Source organism: Frieseomelitta varia, unplaced genomic scaffold (assembly GCF_011392965.1).
Source record: "Frieseomelitta varia isolate USP_RPSP 00005682 unplaced genomic scaffold, Fvar_1.2 scaffold_776, whole genome shotgun sequence".
NCBI lineage: Eukaryota > Metazoa > Arthropoda > Insecta > Hymenoptera > Apidae > Frieseomelitta > Frieseomelitta varia.
In genome coordinates, this window is record NW_025110563.1 from 91,481 (window position 1) to 117,587 (window position 26,107).

Here is a 26,107-nt window from a genome sequence, read left to right on the forward strand (position 1 = left end):
TGACGTATCGGGGATTTCCTACCCTCGCGCTCTCATGAAACGTCATCGTGGCGAACAAATGGCGAACAAATGGCGAACACCGAGTCGAAAACCGACCGAATGCAGTTACGTCGTTCTAATTATACGAGGTCGTTTCGCGGAAACGGGTCAGTTTATAGAAGAGGAGGAACGATGAAAGAGGATATTAAAACGTTAGTGAAAACGTGCGTGGCTTTTACAGCTTTACACGATGCCGATCGCGTCAGATTTGACAGGGTAACACTGGATTATCATTTCTTTTTTCTTTCTTCTTTTTTTTTTCGAGAATTACGCACGTTTGAAATAAATTAGAAATTGTCAAATTGTGACAGCTTCAAAGTCAAAAGCAGAAAACTTGACGTCGGTATGTGACGCTTTCGATGAGACTTGTCACTTTGACTTGTACATACAATTAGAAATTCGGGTGATGGATAATTTTGATAATCTCGAATCTAAAAGAGTGTTCCATTAAATATATAAATATATTAGTATTAAATATACAAATTTAAAATATATAAATAATTATAATTATAATATTTATAAATTAAAATAATTATAAATAATTATAATATTTAAAATATATATTTAAAATATAAATTAAATATCAATATTAATATTAAATATTAAGTTAAATGTATTAAAATATATAAATTAAATATCAATATTAATATTAAATATTAAGTTAAATGTATTAAAATATATAAATTAAATATTAATATTCATATTAAATATATAAATTTGAATATCGGCAGATTCGTAGCTGAATTGCGTCATTTTTTTATATATTTATGGGAAATCGGATGAAGAAGGAAAGGGCACCGTAATAATGCATACAAAAATGTTCAAAGTAGACTAATATATGTAATATATGATATATAATTAAATTTAATTATCATTATTAGTAACAAATGATATATAATTTGTTACAATGCAGTATACAAAGCAAATTTCTATCTTTAAGATATTTAGAACTGTGAACTTGGACTTTGTTGTGTTCATAATGTTTCCATAAACATAGCTAAGGAAATGAAACTCAATTGAAAATTAACTACCGTTGCAACAGTCGTAGAATTATAATCATAAAATTAATTTTTAAACACTTTTAACAATAGATTTTCACACTCTTAAATTTCCCACAAAATACACGTCCACGGTTTAATTACGTTCGTAACAATATAAAAGTGAAACGAAAATCTGCAACCTGTCTTGTCTGATGTCTGCAAACTCTGCTAAATAATAATGTTACTAATATTAATAATTAAGTTTAATCAAAGCAACTAAATAATAATATTACTAATAATAATAATTAAGTTTAATCAAAGTAACTAAATAATAATATTACTAATAACAATAATTAAGTTCAATTAAAGTAACTGAATAATAATATTATTAACAATAATAATTAAGTATAATTAAAATAGCTAACTAATAATATTACTAATAATTAAGTTTAATTAAAGTAACTAATAATATAATAATAATTAAGTTTAATTAAAGTAACTAATAATATAATAATAATTAAGTTTAATTAAAGTAGCTAACTAATAATATTACTAATAATAATTAAGTTTAATTATTTGCTAATAATTTCACCGATAAAGCGTAGGATTTTAAAATTCGATCGACGAATCGCTGTGAGGAAGCGCGCGATCATAGGAATTGCTCCGCACAATGGAAAGGAAACGTTTCGAACGATCCCCGTGCAGGAATTTCGGTCGTTGAGTTTAATTGCACGCCGCTGTGAATAAATTTTCGCGCCTGCCTTATGGTAGTCGTCGACGATTGCACAATCGTCGCGATTCATTCACGGTCGCTTTTTCGCTTCTCGACAGCCCGTCGGTGCTCGTTGAGCAACGTCGACAAACAGCTGGCGAAAATTTCTCAACACACGCAAGAGAGACACTCAGTCGCACGATTTAAAAACTTGTTCCGTGATTTTTTTTTTTCTTTTTTTTGCTGGATAACCTTCAAGTTTAGTGATTTACGATTTCATTTCATTACGCTGCTAACTCGATGACTTCGTGGAATATAAAAATATTACATCGTTGCAAGATGAAAGATAGTTCGACTCACGAACAGTATCGTTGAGTTTGTATTAATACTGTTTCCTAAAATCCAGTTTGAAGATTTTGTACGTCGATCAATTATACTTGAACTTTGCTAACTTCAGGATAGAGCGTGTGACACAAGCGCGATTTTTTATGAAAAATTTAAAACTGCGAAACGCAAGTACAAGTACAAGCCATATCAGAATAAAATGATTTACTCTTTTCTAAAGAATCCTATAGTCAGTAGCAAATTAACATTAAAAATTATTGATTTATCAAGAAGATGAAGTTTGTTGGCCGAACTCACAAATTAATCGAGAGACATTAAGATGGACGTTACTTAAAATTTAACATTGTCATACATTTCATACCCAATAAAATTCCGTATCTAACAAGACTCAGCAGTTAGAGTAAAAAATATATAAATCAAATATATAAAAAGTATCTTTTCTATCTTCTCAACATTTTTTATAATAAATAAACGAATAATAATATATATATTATTCATATATTAATATATATATTGATAATATATGAGATATAATATAATATAATACATGTATAATTATATCAAAATATTATATAATATTCATACATTAATATATTTAATAATAATTTTATAATAGAATAAAATGAATTCATTTTATTCTAATGTAACTTTTTAAAGTTCCTCTGTAACAAACGTTCAAATACTTTTATCCTCCATTGTATATAAAATATTGTAATATAATGTAATATATATATATAATTATATTATAATATAATATAATATAAATATACTACATTAATATATTATATAATATTCATAGTAATATATAATAATTTATTAATAATAATTTTATAATGAATAAAACGAATTCATTTTATTCTAATGTAACTTTTTAAAGTTCCTCTGTAACAAACGTTCAAATACTTTTATCCTCCATTGTATATAAGATATTATAATATAATATAATACATATATAATTATATTATAATATAATATAATATAAATATACTACATTAATACATTATATAATATTCATAATAATATATAATAATTTATTAATAATAATTTTATAATGAATAAAACGAATTCATTTTATTCTAATATGATTTTTTAAAGTTCCTCTGTAACAAACATTCAAATACTTTTATCCTCCACTGTATATATAAGATATTATAATATAATATAATACATATATAATTACATTATAATATAAATTAATCCATAATAATATATAATATATTTAATAATAATTTTATAATAAATAAAACGAATTCATTTTATTCTAATGTGATAATTTTAAAGTTCCTCTGTAACAAACGTTCAAATACTCTTATCCTCCACTGTATAGACAATGTAAAGGCCATAAGAGCGACAGCCGCGAGAGATATTAAAAAAAGATTTCCGGTTGTGCAACCTCAGTCTCTGCGGGCATGATAATCTCCATAGAAACACGTTGGGGCAATTATTCTTAATAATCGAGTTTCGCGAACGAAACGAGCATGATTTGATTTTTTAAATCAACGATTCAGGCGAAACTTCAATTATCCGGATACTAATTGCCGGATACGACATTAAGATGATCGTTTCTTTTCCCCAGCTGTCTACGCGATTATATGTAAAAAGTTACTACAATGAAGAGAAAAAAAAAAGAAAAAAAAGCACGATCATATCATATTCTTCAACGACCATTATTGCATCATATTACGTTACTTATTCTTCGTGTTATTTTTACCAACTCGTCTCTCTTATTTTTTCTTCTCCTTTTTATTCTACTTATTATAACATATTATTCATTATTTAATTATATTAATTGTTAGTTGTTATTTTTTTCACTTCTATTCCAATGTTATTATGTAATGATATATTGCATTTGTATTTACTATTATATCATGTTATTACGTATTACAATACATATATTACTTATTGTTATGCTTCTTCTTTTTTTAATTTTATTTTCTTCCTTTTCTTCTTGCGATTCTCGCCGCGGATTTACTTTCAATAATTTCATCGTGCACAAACCGTTTTCAGCCGCTGTAAAATTCATCGCGATGTACGAAATTATGCGAACGTGTGTTTTATTGACGCCACCCACGCAGTACATTTTCACGGAACCGCTTTCACCGTTTATTCCTGCAACCCAAATAAATAGCCAGCCTCGATAGAGATATTGAAATGGTTTTATTGTCGCTGCCTGAAATTTTATATTTCCCACAACTTTGTCCTTATTTTCACGTATACGTTTTGTACGACGTAATCGATCGTTACGATTCGACGAATTTTCAGTTCTCAATAAACTGCGGACTTTCACGCGAATCTGCATCTTTGGAAATGCAATTAAGAGAACAGAATTGTAGAGTCTGGATGGAAAAATTGTCTTGCGCGGCAAATACTATTTGGAAAAGCTGTACACTTTGGATATTTCATTATTTTCATCTTATTTTATATTTACGCTTTAAGATTTTCCAGAAATGCATCTCCCTTAACTATGAAAACAAGAATATAAATTCTCTCTGGTATCAAGGAGGAATACTCATACACAAAAAGAAGAAACAAATATATATATATTTGTTTATATTGTATAATATAATATATATATTTGTTTATATTGTATAATACAGTCTATGGTTGTATAATATAATATATATATTTGTTTATATTTGTATAATACAGTCTATTTGTTCATAAATATATATATATATGTGTGTTTATATTGTATAATACAGTCTATGGTTACGACTTGAATTCTATTAAATCACTCTGTTGTCTCGATAGTTTCTCCAAAGACCAAAACGGGACCGACGTTTACCTACCTACGTTTAAACACAAATGAAACTACCGAATTATTACCAAAATGCAAGCAAACCAAATCTTCATCACCGTAACGTTGTTTGTAACAAGAAATATTTCGCGAAACTTCTACCGAAGCCGATTCAACTTCAAAATCAAATGAATAAAAGGGACATTTCGTCTGATTGTTTGGCAATCACGACGAATTGAAAAGATAACTGCGAATTTATCGAGCCGGTATCCTCGGATGCCGCGTGAAAAGCGTGAAAACGACAGCTCCCTAGACTCGGGAGAAAGCTAAGAAGCGAAGAAGCTGAGAAACAAAGTTTGGAGATACGCGGACACCGCGAAACTTGGACCACGGCCAAACACCACCTCACCGGCTCCTCTCCACGTTCGTTGGACCAGTTTCTTTATCCGGCCCGGCGGTTACACCGCGAGCAGATTTCGAAACGACCGGTTCTCCTTCCACGAAAACGTACGCTGGCTTTCGGGGGCGACGAAAATAAAACGGCGTCCGCGATATCCTTGCAAACTTTACGATCCTGGAGGGGAGGTGGAGGAGGAGGAGGAGACACTGGCGGCTCAGTTTTCTCTTCGCCTGTCATCTTTCACGGAGGCGATAATGGATATAGGAGAGTGAATGATTAAATCGGGAGGAGGGGAAAAACAGAAGGACCGATTCGAGACGTGGAAGACAAAAAAATCCGTAAACTGTATTTTACGCAATTAATCAAGAATTAATTAAGAAAGTAAGATGAATATAAATATGCCATTTTAAAAAAATAGTAAATAGATATTTTATTTTATATCATGCATGTATGTTTGAAAATGAAACATTTTATCCGTTGCGAAAAGTTTCTAAGGTAATATAATTCGAATAATATTTTAGTTGAAGAAACGCTGAAAATATTTAAGAGCTTTCTGCTCTGTTCTACTTTAAAGTAGCGTAAAAAGAAAAAAAGAAGCTCCCCAAAAAATAGGCTTTCCGTGTGACGAACAGAAATGTTTAAATTCCTTTAATCTTCCTTTAATCTTCGGTATATTAAATTTATCTACGTATCTTCTCCATACACTTTCATCGTGAAGTAAAAGAAATAAAGAAACCTGGAAATTATGTAAAAAAAAAAAAAAAAAAAATGTTTAATCAACCAACAGAGATATATAAAACAGTTGCCAGATATACCTAGAACTGTCTGATCATCGTTGACATAACCTCAATTCTAAACATCATCGAACGACTCGAAAACGTTCTTCCCAACGTCCTCTTCTTCAAAGGCAAGAGGTTTCGGTCTGATTAACGACACACCCAAGAATCAACTAAAGAAGTCAGAGGCTAAAGGAGGCTGTCGAAGCTCGACGAGCCAGCTATTTGACCCCGAAGAAGTCGTTCGTTGCGTGTATAATGCATCGCACGAGCGGCGAACCTATTCTGGATGCTTCCGCGAGGCAAACTATGCGCGCAAGAAACGAAGGGACGAAAGAATGCCGCGGACTTTCCGGTTCAGCCTCCGTCGACGCCTCGAGAAACATTTCGCCGAACTGACCCGGAAACTTTGCCGAGATACGCGATTTTTAATTCTCAAGTTTTGCATCGTCTAGACTCGCTAAAGGTCGTTACAAATAATTGCACTGTATATTCATTGAACGATGATAAAATTATAATTACAATCATTTGGTCTCAGACCAAGTTCTTAACTTATTAGTAATCTTTGTCACGGTGAATGTAAATCAAATATTTCAGTAATCTTGTATATAATAATAATTTTGTAATATAGTATATAATAATATAATATTATATACTATGCAATATTTTTAAATTAAATGTAATATATAATAATAATATAATATTATATATAATATAATAATAATATAATTACTAATATAATAATATATTATATATAATATAATAGTAATATAATTATATATATACAAAACATAATATTATATATATTGCAATATTTTTTAAATTAACAGTATTATATATTTAAATTAACAGTATTGCAATATTTGTAAATTAACAGTATTATATATGCAATATATTTAAATTTACAGTGTTATATCAGTAACATTATTAATTTTATTATATTAATAACATTATTAAGTTGTACACATTGTATAATAATACAAATTAATTTTCAAATAATATTACAATATAATATCTTTTGCAATATTACCTGAAGATTCATTGACGAACGTATAATATAAATTGCACATGGTAAATAGTGTAGAGTTAGAATAAAGAAAGTTAACAAAGAACAAACTTCTACCAAAATCCCAGTTCTATTCAAGCAAAAGACACGAGAAAAAAAAAAAAAAGAAAAACGTATGAAAATCCGCCCGCAGTTTAGTTGTCAGTGTTATTATTATTATTGCAAAGTCTCATCGATAGGCCACGTGAGGATAAAACGTAGCAATCGTTCCGACAAACAAGAGAATTCTCGCGAAGTAACGTATTGCGCTGACAATGAGAGTTGAATCGGCGTTACGTAAACCGAACCGGCGGATCTGCTTTTTGCTCCAAGCTGAAGAAGGAAGCGGAGGATGATGGAGCACAAGATGTTTTGCAAGAGTTTGTTGGAAGAAGGACGAGATTTTTGAAGAGCGAGGATCCGAGAAGAAAGGGGACAAGGTTAGGAGACACGGTTGGAACGGTTTGTCTGAACCGGGGAAATAAACTGATCCGTGTTAGAAAATATGGTATAGCGAGCTGATGCAAATTCAAGGTGAGAGATTGCAAAACGTGGACGTTATTGTAGGAAGCGTTATTTTAAGATCCTCTGACTTTCGTTCTAACAACATTTTACGACACTTCACTGCATGATTTGTATAGTTTACCTACACTTTTGCTATTCCGTGGATCGTGCGTCTAAGAAATACTTCGTGGTAACTGAAAGCTATAAAACAGACGTGATCTATGTTTAAAGAATCGGATGTTTTTACTCTTAATTAATAACAATGATGGAACGTAGCTATAAATAATTGCTTTAACAGAATTTATTACCAATGTTATTGATATTGTTGATATTAAAAATTCACACGATAGTTTTTATAATCTTCCAAACGTTTCACTTCGAAAATCAACTCCAGTAATGTAGTAAAGATGTCTATAAAAATGCTTCAGGATTTTTTAAAAGCTTTCAAAAATTTCCTCCAAATCCTGACAAATACATAACAATATATGATATATAATATATCACATATAATAGAATTACATTACGTTGCACTGTATATATTGATATTATGTTATTTGGATATAAAATGAGAAGAATATTGAAACTACGGTAAAATCCGCCGAAAAACGTGTTGAATGGCGGTTAGCCAGGTAGAAAACCGCAAGATAATCGGTTCTTGAACCTTGATCGCGACCACGTCACGCCGTGGAAAGCCGTTAGACATCTGGATCGTTCCTCGGAGAGACCGGTAGGAGCCATCGGGATTAACCTTGATCGCGTATCGCCATTCAGAGAACGGGTCTACTAGAATTCGCCCCGTTCGATCGCGGATCGCCATGCGGCACGTTTTCTTCGGCCTTGAACATCAGACGTCCGTCAGACCCGGTGGAAACCGACGTGGCACGGAGTGAATCGGACAAAGTCGAGAAAGGGAACGATATGTACCCCGGTCACGTTCCACCTTCGTGTTCTGCCTGCTTTCCACGTACATACATACACACCACGTTTTCGTTCGTACACGTCGCACGCTCCGCGAAAGAAGAAGAAAAGAAGAGAAAGACAGCCTGAGCTTTGTGCTGACGAGTTACGGCGAAAGCCACGGTCGCATCTTCGTATCGGCGAAGAAGAAGAAGAAGAAGAAGAAATCGTTTGGACGAACGCGCCCTGGGGGAATATTGGTTGGAAATTTTTGGCCGTGCCCTTTTAATTTACAGCTGGCAATTGTACTATTATCAAATATAGTGTAGTTTTTATAGTACGATAACTTTTAATATATAGCTGGTAATTGTAGTATTGTTAAATATAGTATAGTCTTTATAGTACAATAACTTTTAATATATAGCTGGTAATTGTAGTATTGTTAAATATAGTGAAATTTTTATAGTACAATAACTTTTAATATATAGCTGGTAATTGTAGTATTGTTAAATATAGTGAAATTTTTATAGTATAATAACTTTTAATATGGCTGGTAATTGTAGTATTGTTAAATATAGTATAGTTTTTATAGTATATTTTATAGTATAGTTTTTATAATATAATAACTTTTAATATATGGCTGGTAATTGTAATATTGTTAAATATAGTATAATTTTTATAGTATATTTTATAGTATAGTTTTTATAATATAATAACTTTTAATATATAGCTGGTAATTGTAGTATTGTTAAATATAGTGTAGTTTTTATAGTACAATAACTTTTAATATATAGCTGGCAATTGTAGTATTGTTAAATATAGTGTAGTTTTTATAGTATAATAACTTTTAATATATAGCTGGTAATTATAGTATTGTTAAATATAGTGAAGTTTTTATAGTATAATAACTTTTAATATATAATTGGTAATTGTAGCATTGTTAAATATAGTGTAGTTTTTATAGTATAATAACTTTTAATATATAATTGGTAATTATAGTATCATTAAATTTAATTGTATTATTATTAAATATAATATAGTTTTATAATATATTACATTATATGTAATATAGTATAGTATAGTATAATATAATAACTTTTAATTTGTAATTGGTGATTATAGTTAAATAGTATAGTTTTTATTGTACAGTTAAATATAGTACGATTTTTATTGGATTTTCCTGGATTTTCACGCGTTTCCAAATTTCTGTAACATTATGATACAAATATAAAGTAAAGAAACAGAGTGTAAACTTTGATCTGCTACGTACTCTAAACAATAATTGTAAGTAATACATGATACGTATATTATAATTCGTTGAATATTTTCTGGATTCTCTGAATATTTTTCGTACATCGTACGCGTTGTTCTGTTTTTCTACGAACGCATCTAGTTATTGAAGCATTTATATTGGATATTGTGTACAGAAAAATTAATGGAGACCGGAACTATCAGTTTGAAAACTTCAAACGTATCAAAAGTAGATATCTCGGAACGAGATCGTCATAAAATTTGTAAACCTACATAATCCACAAAGCAATCAAATATATTCCATTCATATAGAATTCAACTCAAATAGAACATGACTAATTTTTGAAGAAAAGGAAAACACGTAGATATATCCTAGATATGTCTAATTTTTTGGATAACGTTAAGTAGCCTTAAACTTTCTCCATCGCTTCGACAATACAACCCCAAGATAAGGGATGATTAGGATCCCATTATTTAACACTTAACATTGGACTCATCGATAGTTACATTTCATTCTGAAGGTTTCAACTTAACTGAATTTTATTATTACCTTCGTTCATGCAGAACATAAAATATAAAATGAAATACACATATATGTATATTAATAATATAATATTAATCGTACACTGCGAGATAAAATTAAATTTTTATCGTGCGAATTATAAAAATTTATATTAATAATATATCATTTATATTAATAATACAATTATAATATCAATATTAATATACAATATATAATATTAATATTATATATATATATAATATTAATTATAATATTACAATATATATTAATTATAATATTACAATATATAATATTAATTATAATATTAATTATTATATCATTAATTATTCACTATATTGTCATTTAACCTAACCTAACCCAGCGATATTGTGGTGAATAACAAAGAATTCTAAAAATGAATATAAATTGAGTAAAAAAGCTACAAAGTAACACAGAAACGGAGGTAGAAATGAATTAGACATGGATTTATAGTACTCAAGGGGCGAGGTACTCCTTTTTTCACGTCGTCCGAAAAGTGCCACCCCCTCGTCCGAAATTCTACGCAATTGAAGAGACAAGAAGTGGAGGAAGAACGCGGCGTTCTCCGCGTAGTGTCCTTTGTTCCCCGAGCACAACACGGTGCATTGCATCGACGTGCAAACTGCGCAGCGAGCTAATCTCGTGAAGGGGGGAGGAGGAGGAGGATGGGGGGGGGGAGATAAGAGAATCGCGCGGGGGCGGCGCGAGGCGAGAACGGGTGGAAAGGAGAGAAGGAGTAACGAGCGATGCAGAGTGGAGGCAGAGGGAACGGAGCACGTGGCGCGATGGCTAGGTCAAACGCGCACAATGCCCGAAACCGAGAGGCGGCGAAGCCGAGCCAGCGTGGAAAATACATTGGGTAATCCCGAACTGACAGACTGCCGCGCACGTGCACACGTGTTCGTTCCCTCCGCTTCTCTTCTTGTCCCTTTTCTTCTCTTCTCACTCGCGAAAACCCCCAACGTCGTTACGCAGCTGCGATATGCATGCACATATCTCATGCACGTACTCTATTGGCCTTTGGTTGGCCGGTGATCGGCGAGCCAAGACGAGGGCTTTGGAAGATGGTCACTTTTGAATTTCGTGGCCATTTTTTTTTTTTTTTTTTTTTTTTTTTTTTTTTGCGGAGCTTTTTCGTCGTCACGTATTGGCGACATCGAATTGATACAGCCTCTTAATTCTGACTGTTCTCACTTGATTACTAATTAATTAAGTGTAGCAAGGAGCATAAAACTAAATACTAGATATTCTAACCAGTGAATTACTATAGTATTTTATGGTCAACCGAAGGTTAAAAATATGATATATTATTTGAGTGTACTTTAAATTCTAGAAATTCTAACTAGTGAATTACTATAGTATTTTATAGTCTAGTTTATAGTACTAGAAATTCTAACTAGTAAATTAGTATTAAGAGTATTAAGACGTGAGTATCGGGAATAGCGATATCTTCTTGACTCGTTCGATATATCACAATATTCGTTTGGTATCGTTTGGTATATATATATATATATATATATATATATATATATATATATGTAAAGATATTGCAATCATCTTCCATCGTCGAATTCAAAACGAGGTAGCTACAATTCCGAAAGGTATACGACAACATACAAATATCAAAAAACGTTTGCTGAAATGTATCTCGATGTGTACTTTGATTGAATATTATCGGTTCATTGTCAATTGCAACCCGACTCAAGTTCAAATATGGAAGTGGGTTTTTAATAAAACCAGGAATGCCGCTGCGTATATATACATACATAAATGTCATAAATATCACAAAAATTAAACAATGAATATCACATATTTTTTTATGAGAGTTGCTAGATCTGTCTTAACGTCACTTAAACAACAAACATCAAAAACATCTGTTGAAAGTCGAATGTAATGTAATCGTATCAAAAACCTCATTAAATATTATTGACAAAAAGATTCAATTGCCCGCTTCTATTTTTCCAATACGTTTTCGAGAAACATCGAGTTATGCCAGCGCGCGAAGCGAGAAATCATGAAAATCTCTTTTACACGCGTTTCCATGGGTGGTCTTCTCGCGTGTATCACTTCACTACCGTACAGTGGATATTACAGGAAATCCAACAGTTGAAGAAACTTCCTCCATCGGACGGACAGTTTCGAGAAATGTTGGCTGGCTTCTGTGTTAAACGACCGACGGTATTCCGCGTTATCGTAGTGGCCATTTATCGCCTCTGCCCGCCGCGATAACTCTCCTGCGTTTTCCTTCCTTTCAAAAAATTCTACCTCGTTGCTTTTACCGTTTCTTAGACCTCCGAGAGAACTGTTTGCGAGAGAGGCTCGTGTTACTGTGCAACAACTGTTTCACGGTGTTTGTACGTGATTTATGCTATTTTCAATAACGTAAAGTAACGAGAAGAATGGCCAAGGGTGGCCACGATGTTTATTCTAAACTTCAAAACATCGTTGAACAGGGTCAATGTAATTTAGGAATTCGTGAATTATAAAATTGGCGCGAATGGTTTCTTCTGTATGTCATATTATATTATATTTTCTTTCTTTTTTTTTTTTTTTTTGTTCAATCTTGGAAAAAAAAAATTATTACGTCCTTGATATATTTATAACTGAAGAATTACAACGTTCGAAAGTCACTTTACTCCAATTGTTGTATACGAAGAAATCATTTCTGTGACACTAAATGCTGATGCTAGCGCGAAAAACGGAACTGAATGCTAAAACACGGTAACCACTGGCGGGAGCCAATTTCAAACAGCTGCAAGTGAAACTTATCGAGTAACTTGTTACTTACAAAAATTCGTATTACCACTTGCCAGTTCTCTGTAATTCGCAAAATTGCAAATTACAAGCGAGCCGTAAGTTATGAACAATTTATGCGGCTCGTTAAAAAAACAACAACACGTGTAACGCGTAATCACGCAGCACGTGATTAAACTTGACACGAAATAAAAGAAAAAAAAAAAACAAATAAAATAAAAATCTTATGGCAATGCGTCTTTCGTTCTTCGGAACATCGATTAACAAACAGATGATCGAACGAATTTAATAACATTCTCCCCCGTACTCGAGACGAATCAACGTATCGGAAACTTGTTTCAACCCTAATGTTGGAACGCGATTTCGCGACTCGGTTCGCGATCGGGCACGTCAGATCCGAAGGATCGAAAGAGGCGAGTCGAACGTTTTCCAGCGGAACGAGCGGAGAGATGATCGGATAAGGGAACGTGCATGCACACAGGCGCGCGCGATTCGAGGGTCGTTCTCGCAGCATTGTGCGCCAGCGTGGAGAGGACTTTCCAGTTAAAACGTGCAAATAAACAGCAGGAGTGGCTCGAATTAAGCACGACTCCCGCAGCGGCCGCGAGTGAAAAAGGAAGCAAAATGGCAACCGCCGAGGAGGAAAAAGAAAAAGGAAGAAGAGTCAAAAGGGAGAAAAACACGCGAAAGAGGCGCGCAACAGAAGCAAGAAGAAGAACGGTGCCAGAACACGGGCAGAAAGAGAAGAGAGACGAGTGACACAAGGTGGTTGTGTGCTTACTTTGTCCTCTAGCGATGGCGCGGACACCCTCGTGACTGGTTTCAATCTGCGTGTCAACGTAACACCGCAGTTTCCGATATTTCAGGTTTCCAGAGGCGTTGGAAATGAAAACAAAGAACGACAGTCTTACTGTTGGAAGTAGAATTTTCTGATCACGAGAATTGTGTGCCTCTTTAAATCCATTTGATCTTCAAATATTTTTCCAGCGAGGATGATAAATCTTGATAGATGATGCTATAATAATTTATACCGGAGCAAAACGATGACACTTAACTTTGGGATTTTTGACTTTATTTCCTAATCCCTGTTGCAAGGAGTATAAAACCAAATAATAGAAATTCTGACTAGTGAATTACTATAGTCAACTGTAGGTTAAAAATATGATATTATTTGAATGCGCTTTAAATTCTAGAAATTCTAACTGGTGAATTACTATAGTATTTTATAGTCTAGTTTATAGTACTAGAAATTCTAACTAGTGAATTACTATAGTATTTTATAGTCAACCAAAGGTTATTATTTGAATGCACTTTAAATTCTAGAAATTCTAACTGGTGAATTACTATAGTATTTTATAGTCTAGTTTATAGTACTAGAAATTCTAACTAGTGAATTACTATAGTATTTTAGAGTCAACCGAAGGTTATTATTTGAATGTACTTTAAATTCTAGAAGTTCTAACTGGTGAATTACTATAGTATTTTATAGTCTAGTTTATAGTACTAGAAATTCTAACTAGTGAATTACTATAGTATTTTAGAGTCAACCGAAGGTTATTATTTGAATGTACTTTAAATTCTAGAAGTTCTAACTGGTGAATTACTATAGTATTTTATAGTCTAGTTTATAGTACTAGAAATTCTAACTAGTGAATTACTATAGTATTTTAGAGTCAACCGAAGGTTATTATTTGAATGTACTTTAAATTCTAGAAGTTCTAACTGGTGAATTACTATAGTATTTTATAGTCTAGTTTATAGTACTAGAAATTCTAACTAGTGAATTACTATAGTATTTTATAGTCAACCGAAGGTTATTATTTGAATGTACTTTAAATTCTAGAAATTCTAACTGGTGAATTACTATAGTATTTTATAGTCTAGTTTATAGTACTAGAAATTCTAACTAGTGAATTACTATAGTATTTTATAGTCAACCGAAGGTTATTATTTGAATGTACTTTAAATTCTAGAAATTCTAACTGGTGAATTACTATAGTATTTTATAGTCTAGTTTATAGTACTAGAAATTCTAACTAGTGAATTACTATAGTATTTTATAGTCAACTGAAGGTAAAAATATGATACTATTTGAATGTACTTTTTTTGAAAATCACAGCATGTAGTGCATGCTAAGATTTTTAGACGTTAGTCTTTCTAATCAATTAATTGGACTTGTAACTTTATTCCCATACTGTGTATATCATCTACAGTCTGCACATATGTACCGAAAATCATTATTAATTATTACTCTCTAGCGCTGTGTTGTATTCGCTCCGCCTTTAACTAAAACTTTTGAAATCTTCCAACATGGATTATAAAATTTCCATTATTTTAAACACAAATCTCAGAAAAATCGCGGACGTTACGTTTATCATCGCCGCGACGGTGCGATGAAAAACATCTGCACAGTTAAACGACGACTTTATTCAGGATCGTGCCGGAGTCGACGCCATCGCTACTCCACCATCGCATCCCCAAGATAAACTGAAAACAAAGCGGCGTGGGATAACGCTAATATAACGAACGAGAGGGCAGCAACACGAAAGAGAGGACAACGAACTTGCCCCGTAATACTTGCTGCGCATATAATCGAGCGATTCTGGGTTAAGCGCGGCCGAAGCTACTGCGCAGAATGTCACGTCCGTATTTATTGCGGAGAAATTGCCAGCGAGCGTTCGCCGCCATTTAAATGGCCAACACCTTTCGCGGCGATAAGCCCACCCTTTCATGCGAATCTTCGCTGTTCCACGAAAGGGTGGAATTCTCTTCTCTTCTCTTCTGCCGCGTGCATTTCGTCAGCTTTGACTTTTTGCTCGAGTTTTTTTTTTTTTTTTTTGAGAAACGTAATAAGCAGAACAATGATACATCAGACGAATTCGTTTGGGGAGAGATTTCGCGTCACTGGAAACAATTATCACGTCTCCGGAGGATCGTGTTTCGCAGAATACATCGACATTCGAGAGGTGTTGAAAAGAATTCTTTTTTTAAGAATCATTTTTTTATTATTATTATTATTGGGAACGATAGTTTTTACAAGTTTTGTAGATAAATCGATCGACAGGTAGATCTGCTCAATTTCTTTTTACTATTATTATTCTCGCAGGTTTCAAAAGAATCTGAAGAAATTGTTCTCTTACCATCGGTTTAATTTTGGGAGATTCTCTTTCAATAAATATGCAACGAGGGAAATAATAATTGGATTGTTTAAAATGAAGAACAATAAGGCCTGAAAGAGATTTACACCTTCAACTCAGAAAGTTTGTCCAAAGAGAATTTCAGAGGCTGAAGATGGTCCTTCACTCAAGGAATAAAGAAACAATTGAAAAACTACGCAACACAGTTTTTCCAACTTGATTCATCCAATTGTGAAAATTTATCAACCACGTGCAGAATGTTACGAATTTATTAAAAAGATTAACTCGGATCCACAAAAACTTTAAATTTTATTCATCAATCCAAATCTCGAATATTAGGCGAATCAAGCAATAAGAGACGTAACATTGTTAAAATACTCCGTCCCATTTAATGTTCAAAATGTTTAAATGGATTTACTCGAGCGTCGTTTGGGAAATTTGCCATAAGAAGATTGAAAATGTGACTTTTAACAAGATAAGAAAAATCACGTGTTAAATAACGAAAGTTAAAAGAAGCTACCAAGCTCCGTATCGCTTCAATTTTACACGAAAATGTTGAAACTCGCAATATTGAACGCCCCAATTCCAATTCCTACGAATCGAATACTCCAAAAAAAAAAAAAAAAGAACGTGAATGCCAGCCACAAACGGCCTGCAACCGAGAGGTTGCATGGATGAAACAGCAAAGAGCCAAGAAAGTGTTGGAAACACAGTCGCCGCACGAAATTCTAGAACGAGGAAGTGATTCACGGTGAATATTCGGTGGTTTTGTATTTTATCTTGCATTCCTTGGCCTCGCAACGGGCAACGGGTCCAAAAGGGTTCGCGTGACCTTGCCCGGTTCCGTGAATAAAGCCTTGTGGCCACGCATTTTCGGAGGTTCCACCCATCAGAACCAGAGAGGATCATCCTAACGCGCTATTTATTTAGATAATTCGAGTTAGACCGAGCGACTGACCAAGGAAAAATATACCACAAGCTTCGTTTTCAGTAATATCAGAGACGATTATGGTTGTGGTAAGTGATCGTTGATGTTCGTAAGTTCGCATTGATCAACTTTAGACAATAATAGATTAAATGATAATAACGTTTTGTTTCTCATCGTTTATCTTGCACGATTCACGTTTTCTACTTTGTAATATATTTTATAATTTTGTGTGCTTTATACTAACGGCTATGGTAAATATGTATATAATTGTGACCTGTGTCCTCGAGAATCTCAATTGAAACGATGACACTTTTTCCCTTTTCTTTCAATTTATTTTATAAATGAAACGACGATAATTTTATAACTTGTATTATGAATTTTTGAACTTTTTTAAACTGTAGGGAATTTATTATATCGATACAGTGTAAATTATTTCAAGTTCCGTATAGAAGAAGTGACAAATATCCAAATATTGCAGAATTTTCAATAGTAAGAATAATTATATATATATTATTTCAAATTCCGAATAAAAGAAGTGACAAATCTCTAAATATTGCAGAATTTTTGAATAGTAAGAATAATTATATATATATATATATATATATATATATATATATATATTATTTCAAATTCCGTATAAAAGAAGTGACAAATCTCCAAGTATTGCAGAATTTTCAATAGTAAGAATAATTATATATATATATATATATATTATTTCAAATTCCGTATAAAAAAAGTGACAAATCCCCAAATATTGCAGAATATTCAATAGTAAGAATAATTATTATTAATATAGTTGTATATACAATTATATTAATAATATATATATATATATAATTATAATTATATATATAATAATTTAATATACAATTAATATATAATAATTTAATAATTATATATATATAATAATTTCTAAATGGAATATAGATGTAAAAAAAAATGATTTAATAGATTTGAAAAGTCACAAATTTCGAGCGCTATAAAATAAAAATATAACTGATCCTCGACATCCTAACGCACAAATAATTGGAATTATTTTCACATTTGGCCCGAAAGCTTGAAATATGCACTTTTGCAGGAAACTTTCAATCATTTTATTCTTTTTATCTTTCTTTCTTTTCCGCGCGAAATATAAGGTTACAGCTACGAACACGTTAGCCGCAATTATCTTAAATATAGCTCGAAGGAGGTACAAAGTCCCATTTACTTGCAATCCTTTGTTGTTCTTTTAATGGCGTTTTCGTGCGATTGACACGCGATAAATTCAAATGGAGGAGCTCGTGGATTTTTTGCTCGTTTCCTCGAGTATCTTTGTTCCACCGTGGATATTCTATACATTGCGTATATCTAGCCGCGGCCTTCGAACTATTATCCCTTATCGCGAACCCGATGCTGGCTGCGCATAATCTGGATCTCTGTCAGCGATTCTAAACAAAGCGGCTCGAAATCTCTGTTTGGTCGACCGGCACGCAATTCCTTATCTAAACGTAAACTTTGCTTTTCTTTGTGGACAGGAAGAAACATGAAGAGAGGAGAGAGAGAGAGAGAGAGAGAGAGAGAGAGAGAGAGAGAGAGAGAGGGAATGTTGCTGTTCCATCTCTCTAACGACCAGAGAGAGGATTTTTTCTTTTTATTTGAAGAAGAGAAACATCGAGAAAGTAAAGTAAAACAACGTTCTTAAACAAATTGTTGCGTAGTGATTTATGTGAAGAATTTTCGAGCACAATGAGGTTTCGAAAGTTAAAGATTTGGATATTTGGACACTTGGAAGGCTGGCTGCTCTCAAAAGTTCGAGAGGCAGAAGATTGAGAGATTGTAGGAAGTAAAAAATTTCGAGAAAAATTGGGAAATTTACAAATTTGAGAAACGGAGATTCAAATATTTGAAGATCTTGCAAAATTAAAAAGCTGAGAACTTTAAAGATTTAAAGATCGGAGAATTTAAAAAATTTTGAGAACGTTTGGAGCGTTTCAAATTTAGCAGATTAAAAAAGAATAATCAGAATCAAAATCAGAGAATCTAACGTCCAAAAGAAAAAAAAAAAAGAAGAAAAGGAAATTTTTGAATTACAAAATCATGAAATAATTCAAAATTACAAAATTAAAAGGCATTTAAGTAACAATCTATGCACGCGTTGAACATCGAAGGCGCATTTCGTCGAGCGTGGCTTTATCTTTGCCATAAATCTCGAAATTCGTCGACGACCGCTATTCGTCCGGGTTAAATACGTCAGTGACGTTCTACGAAACCTATTGGCTCGTTAACTTGTCACGTGATAAATTGGTACACTGCCAATTAGTATATATGCTTTTAAGTTCTGGCGAAATGCCATTTGTTTACCAAACGTTTGTACAACTCAATATCGATGTTTGATTTAACCACGACGCACCGGTGGCTGACTTCTTTTCATTCGTCGTCCTTTCTTTATTTTCTTCAAAAACTTGGCCCATTTCCACGACACGATTTTCTCACGCTTTTACTTTTCTATCGATAAATTGCACACCTACGGATCTTAGAAAATGTAAGATCTTGCATGCAACATTTTTATATTTTATTTATCTTTAAAAGTTTATCTTTCGTATTATTTCCATTCCAATTGAAATGATACAAAATGATAATTTCATGATTTCGTGAGCTTCTCCATATAAAAGGGACCGAGTATAAAATCCTCCGTGATTCTGGATTTTGAATTTAAAATATAATAAATGTATCTAAACGGTAATAAAAAGATAATAAATGGATCTAAAATTTTATCAAAATCTTAGGCTAAGGGAACAAGATTAAAATCCTAATACGCTAGATAAGGAGAATATGAAATATAAATTACTCTAAAATTTCAGATTAAGGAAACACGAACATGAATAACGAAATACAAACATGATTCTGTCAAGATCCGAAATTAAGAGACTATTAAATACGAGTAATGAATTACACAAAATTCTTTACAGTCACCAAAAACATACTCATTCGCTCAACTTGAAAAATATAATCGATGTAAGGGAAAATTAAACTTTCTTAATTAAATTAAAATTAAAATTAAAATTAAAATTAAAATTAAAATCAAAATCAAAATTAAAATTAAAATTAAAATTAAAATTGAAATTGAAATTAAAATTAAAATTAAAATTAAAATCAAAATTAAAGTTAAAATTAAAGTCAAAATTAAAGTTAAAATTAAAGTCAAAATTAAAGTTAAAATTAAAATTAAAATTAAAATTAAAATTAAAATTAAAATTAAAGTCAAAGTCAAAGTTAAAGTCAAAGTTAAAGTCAAAGTTAAAGTTAAAGTTAAAGTTACAATTAAAATTAAAATTTCTTCAATTCCAATTCAAATCCAGAAGGAAATTCCGAAACGAACAAACATAAAATCCTGCATTATAAACAACAATCTTCATCCCCCGGAGAAAGCCGAATAGAAAATCCTCTTCAATTAGGGGAAACAAACGCTCAATTTGGCGTCGTTCGACTCCACAAAGCATCGTCGCATTAGTATCGCTATTCAAACGATATACACCTCGTCGCGTGCAGACATATCACCGATGCATCCCGCGTGTTTTGCAATTCCCGCGGAATCCGTGACTCGGTTTTCAAAAGGAACACGATCCTCCCCGTTGCGGGGCGCGCGTGAAGCGAATTTCGAACGCGTTTCTCGCACGCTCCGAAAAGGAATTCCATCGAATGGAGGACAGCGCGGAATTAGCATAAGAAAATTGGAAGCCCGATTTCGTATTGTGTGTACTCTCCCGTGGCGTCGTGCTTCCCTTGCCAGGGTGTTGTTGTGCGCGTTCGTCCAGCCATTTGCATTCGAATCGTTTCGAAACGCGTCCACGTGTCCGGTTGGACAGATTTTCGTCGATAAGAGACCTCGTTTCATTGTCACTGTCAACGATCCTTGTTGACATATATATGTGACATTATAATAACATAAATATTATAATATTATATGTTATATATAAATATATAATATTATAATACAAATAATAATTATTTAATTAATTATTATGTAGTATTAATTATAGTAACATAAATATTATAATATTATAATAATATAATTAATGATTATTTAATTAATTATTATGTAGTTAGTGTTAATTATGATAATATAAATATTATAATATTATATGTTATATATAAATATATAATATAAATAATAATTATTTATATTTATAACATATAATATTATAGTGTTTATGTTATTATAATTAATATTAATTACATAATTAAATATTATAATATTACATAAATATATAATATTATAATATTAAATAGTAATTATTTAATTAAGTGTTATGTAGTTAGTATTAATTAATTAGTATAGTATTATTAATTATAGTAACATAAATATTATAATATTATAAATATATAATATTATAATAATATAAATAATAATTATTTAATTAATTATTATGTGGTTAGTATTAATTCTAATAACATAAATAAATATTATACTAATATCATACATTATATATAAATATATAATACACACACACGCACACACATATATATACATATTTTTTATACGTATTAAAGAAATCCGCGATCATCTACTTTTTCATCCAATATATTGGAAAACGACGTTCGACCTCTAATCGTGTTTCTTATAAATAATTCCCAACACATTGCAGTAAAATTTCACCGACGACACGTTACACGGTGCTTTTGAGACTTCGAGATGTCGTAACAACGTATTGCCAAACGCAACGCAGGAAAAAAAAAAAAAAAGAAAAAAAAAAAGAAGAAGAAAGAGAGACGAACTCGCGACTGTCAAAAAAAACAGAATCTTTAAGCATTAAAATGAGGCCAAGCGGATCCATTTAGACCAATAGAATTTTTTACGAAGTTTAAATAGCTCACCATTTTTCATTGTCATCGGCGCAGTTACGCTCTTCGAAAATGGACGAAGAAGCGCAAGTTCGTTTCAAGGGAGAGGAAGAACGACGACGAGTGTAAAACGTTCAGAAGGCCGGTGAAAATGGCGGATAGTTTTCGAAGAACACCGGCAAAGGTTGGAGAGAACCGTGTGATTGGTCCAACGACCCGAACATCCGTCGCTTTTGAACTTGGTCCACCGTTAAATATGGCAACCGACGGCCTGGGCGACTAATGTGATTGCTGGCAGACTGTTAGAGGACGCTAAAAGCACCGTGTCGTAAACTCTACGTTCCGCGTGCATGGAAGAACAAGAGAGAGAGAGAGAGAGAGAACGAGTAGAGGGTCGATGAGCATACATAGCCACGCGTAGCATATCGGTTGCTACCGGCTACCAAACTTCCAACACTATCCGACAAACCCGGTTCCCTCCTCGTGTAATTTTGTCCACGGGTGAACTTTGTATCGGGCAGATGCGACCGAATGCGCGATCTTCAGACTTCGTTGATGAAATATTTCGCCTTTCCGCGCTCCTCGCGTTTCCGTGTAATTTCGGTATCGCAAATTGCAGCCGAATTGGAAACGTAAATAACTACCGGCAAGTAAAGCGCAAAATTTCCATCGGCGGCATCAAAGCAAAACAAACTTTGTAAAACTTTGTAACACGATCGGCTACGCAAGCTTTTATTCATATATTTCACAAAGAATCCTTCGAGTCTCTACTTTACACCCGTAAAACATCTAACAAAAAATTTTTTAATATAATTAATTGGTCATTTTGACCGTTTTGGTAGTTAACTAGCGTTAACATTGGATTTTCGTGTTCAAGGTACGGAGGAAGATACGAGTAAAAAGACGAAAAGAAACACACGAGGTGTGATCTGAGTGTGTTTCTAAAATAATATCGTTCGATGTTAAATTATTGGCTGTTGGATGTTTCAAGGAGGAGCGACGAACGAATGAAAAGTTATAGGATCGAAAATTAATGTCGCAGAGAATTCGACTCTGGTCGAATTCGAAAAGAATTGAGGAAGCTGGGAAACGAAGCGACTTCGGGGGAATCAGTATTCTTCGGAGGGATAATAATTATCGGAGCTTCGAAAGTTTGTAATTGATGCTTTCGGCGACAGTCGTTTGATGGATGGAAATAACTTACGGTATCATTTCGGTGTCGATATCTGATCTATCATCGTTCGAATACTATTTAATGGTAACTATAACTGACAGATACACGAGAAACTTGTCTATCGATCACTTAAATGAAACTGATACGTCGTGAATGAAGCTTGCTTGGTAATATCGTATATCGTTACGCGAACAACCTATCCAACCGCAATCTTATTCACTGACGGATGAATTATTTATAAATCGCGGAATGCATAATTCATAAAACCATCGCACCGTTGTAAATGTTATTTCTCTCCTCGCGTCTCCTCTCAATCCCGAAATTGCGAACAGCTAAACACTTGCTTTATCATGTTACTTACTCATTGTTGAACTTCGTAGCTAACAACGCGCCATAACTAAGCACAGTTTCTAGCTTACCTGAAACATAAATAGAGAGTAAACAATTACTTACTGCTCGTTGTATCCCGCTGTCAGTACATATCAAATAACACATTGCAAACTTTCCAGTACCAAGGAGATCGTTAATCCACACGCAAATTGCCAAACACTCGTATCGGGGAAAACTTCAATATTACTCTCGCGTGATATCAAAAATTTTTCAGTAACATTCACAGAGGCGGCAGCGAGTAATTCGTAGGGACAGCTCGTCTCGGCTCTCTAATATCCGAGAATGTCGATTACTAAAAAACGCGGCACAGTGAAATATTCGACGTCTACGCATTGAGATATAAATTTCAACGAAAACTTGGAATTTTCACAGAGGAGACATCTTGTCAATTTTCAAGAACGTTCGTTAACCAAAATCAGCAAATAGCGATCCGATCCGTCGTTAATTCCCTCTCTTCGTTGTTTCTCGTCGAGTTTCGCCGTTATCCAGCGATCACAGCTTTCGTTCACTGGGTCAGACGTAGCAGGAATAATCGCGGTGTCGTTAATTTATTCCAACAGGAATCCACGGCAAGTCCATAAAGCCGTGTTACCATAACCCCTTAATTGGCCCTCCCAGGAACCGTACGTCAATGGTAAATTTATGGAACCCCAAGGTCCGGGGGCTAATTCAATTACCGTTCCCATTAGGGCAAACTCTTCGTGGCCTGATTCTCTGTCATCTTGCGAACCGGCAACGAAAAGAGGGAAAGAGCTGTGGGACCCGATAGACTCTTGCAACATGCATACAGAGTCTCTCGTCTTTTAGAATGCGAGCTCTGAAAGCTCGCGATTTCCAACTCGTGATTACATTGGACGTACCGAGGATTTTCCGAAGCACAGCGGCTACGATTGGCGAAAGATCAGTCAACAAGACACACTTTCTCAATTATCTGAGACGTCAAGTGCAATTTGCATTCCGTGAAATTATTATGGGGCGAGGAAACGTGGGAAATTGCTCGGAACTTTTCCCTATTTGTCGCTTACTACTGCATGTCCGATGTGATTATCGTAAAAAACCAAACTTGGGGTTGTTTATCAAATCAAAATACGAGGGTATGGTCGTATGTGAGTGCAGGAATCGTAGCAAATCACGAATCGTAAGAATATCATAACGAATTGCGAGTTGTGATAGCTCGAGGGCCTTAACGTCTCTTGTCATCGCATATTTTCAGTATATGTTAATTCCTAAATTGATAAATTTTATTTATATTCATGTTAAACCACTACTAGGTTAAAGCCCACCTGTATTATTTCTGCCTACTATTACTATCGTTCGCCAGTATCTGTATTTTATATTTTTGTCACATCAATATTTGCTACGTTCCACTTCCAATTGGTTAAAGTTAAAAAAAAAAGAAGAGATGACGAATGGTATTCTAATTGTGATCCCTGGATATCGATAGGAGGAGGAAAACGCACGAAACAAACATCTGAACCAATCTTCAAGATCCTCCAATCACGAATTTCTTAATCAAAGATATTCGAGATTTCGTCGATTAAAGCGGGACGGGTAGAAATCGTTCGTTGAAAATCGGTCAAAGGAGAGTCGATGAGCACCCGGTTGTTTTGCAACGCGTTTATTCTTGGACGTCGAAAAAGGGGGGGGGGGGAGGAAGGGTGAACACGAGAGTGGGGAATCAGGATAATCGAAGACGACAAACGCAATTAATTAAGCTCGATTGCGCGCCGCGACGCTAAATAACGTTGCCTAATGAGAGAAATCATTAGAGTCGCGAAACGAGGATCAAGTTCGACTATTTCTCTCCGTCGCTCGTCGCCTCTCTCTCACTTCCTCTTTAACGAACTCGGCTCGAACGCGCTCGCTCCTTCCTTTCATCGCGAGACGGAGCGCGTTTATTTGCGCTGCCTTAATTGCAAAGTTTCGCCTCCTCGAAAAATCTCTGGGACCGCAAGGGCCGATCGAATTTCGAATGTTAACATAATTCGTGAACTTTCGAAGAGGCTGCTTAATTGGTTTAATTACTTTAACTTAATTCTGCTAATACCTCCGGCACTCTTTTTGGATACTTCATCAATCGAATTTTCTATTCTTTTGACACTATTGACATTTTAATAAAAAAAAAACTGTTAATGAATCTCAAAATGTAAACGAAGTGACAATTTCCCATCGTGTTTCAATATATTCTGCTTCGTCACAAAAATAGTATGTTTGAACGAAAGGAAAAACACAGGGGGAGGGGGGGGGGGGACGTATCACGTAGTCAAACAGCAATAAATCCAAATGTAGCTAAATTAAAACGAAAAAGATGTTCATGGACTTCGAAAACGAAAAGAGAGAAAAAAAACGAAACGAGACTGTCTCTGCTGTTTCACTACGCACTTCATACTCACAATCAGTCACGAGAATGTTGCAACAACGCGACCATCCAACTCGATGTATAATATTTTTTCTATTTTCGCGAGTTGCGCACGTGTACGTGCGTGTATGCCTGACGGGTTCCAATTTATGGAAATGTTCGTTTAAAACAAATGCAAAACGAAGAGGAAGAAAGATGAAATATTGTATCGGAAGATTTGTTTAATCAAGACTAACGCGTGTTTTATTGGTAGTTCGTTTAACATGACTCTAAAAATAGCGCTTCGGGGAAGGGGGGGGGGGGGGGGAAAAAAATTT

At 33.6% G+C, this 26,107-nt stretch overlaps 1 protein-coding gene across 1 annotated transcript in view; it reads right to left on the bottom strand.

The window, feature by feature from the left end:
- Positions 1-23,037: 23,037 nt before the first annotated feature.
- Positions 23,038-26,107, bottom strand: part of LOC122535820 — a 253,118-nt gene continuing 250,048 nt past the window's right edge. The window contains exon 4 of the mRNA XM_043667655.1: positions 23,038-23,460. Coding sequence (XP_043523590.1) covers positions 23,452-23,460 — 9 coding nt within the window. The 3' untranslated portion in view covers positions 23,038-23,451. The remainder of the gene's footprint in view (positions 23,461-26,107) is intronic.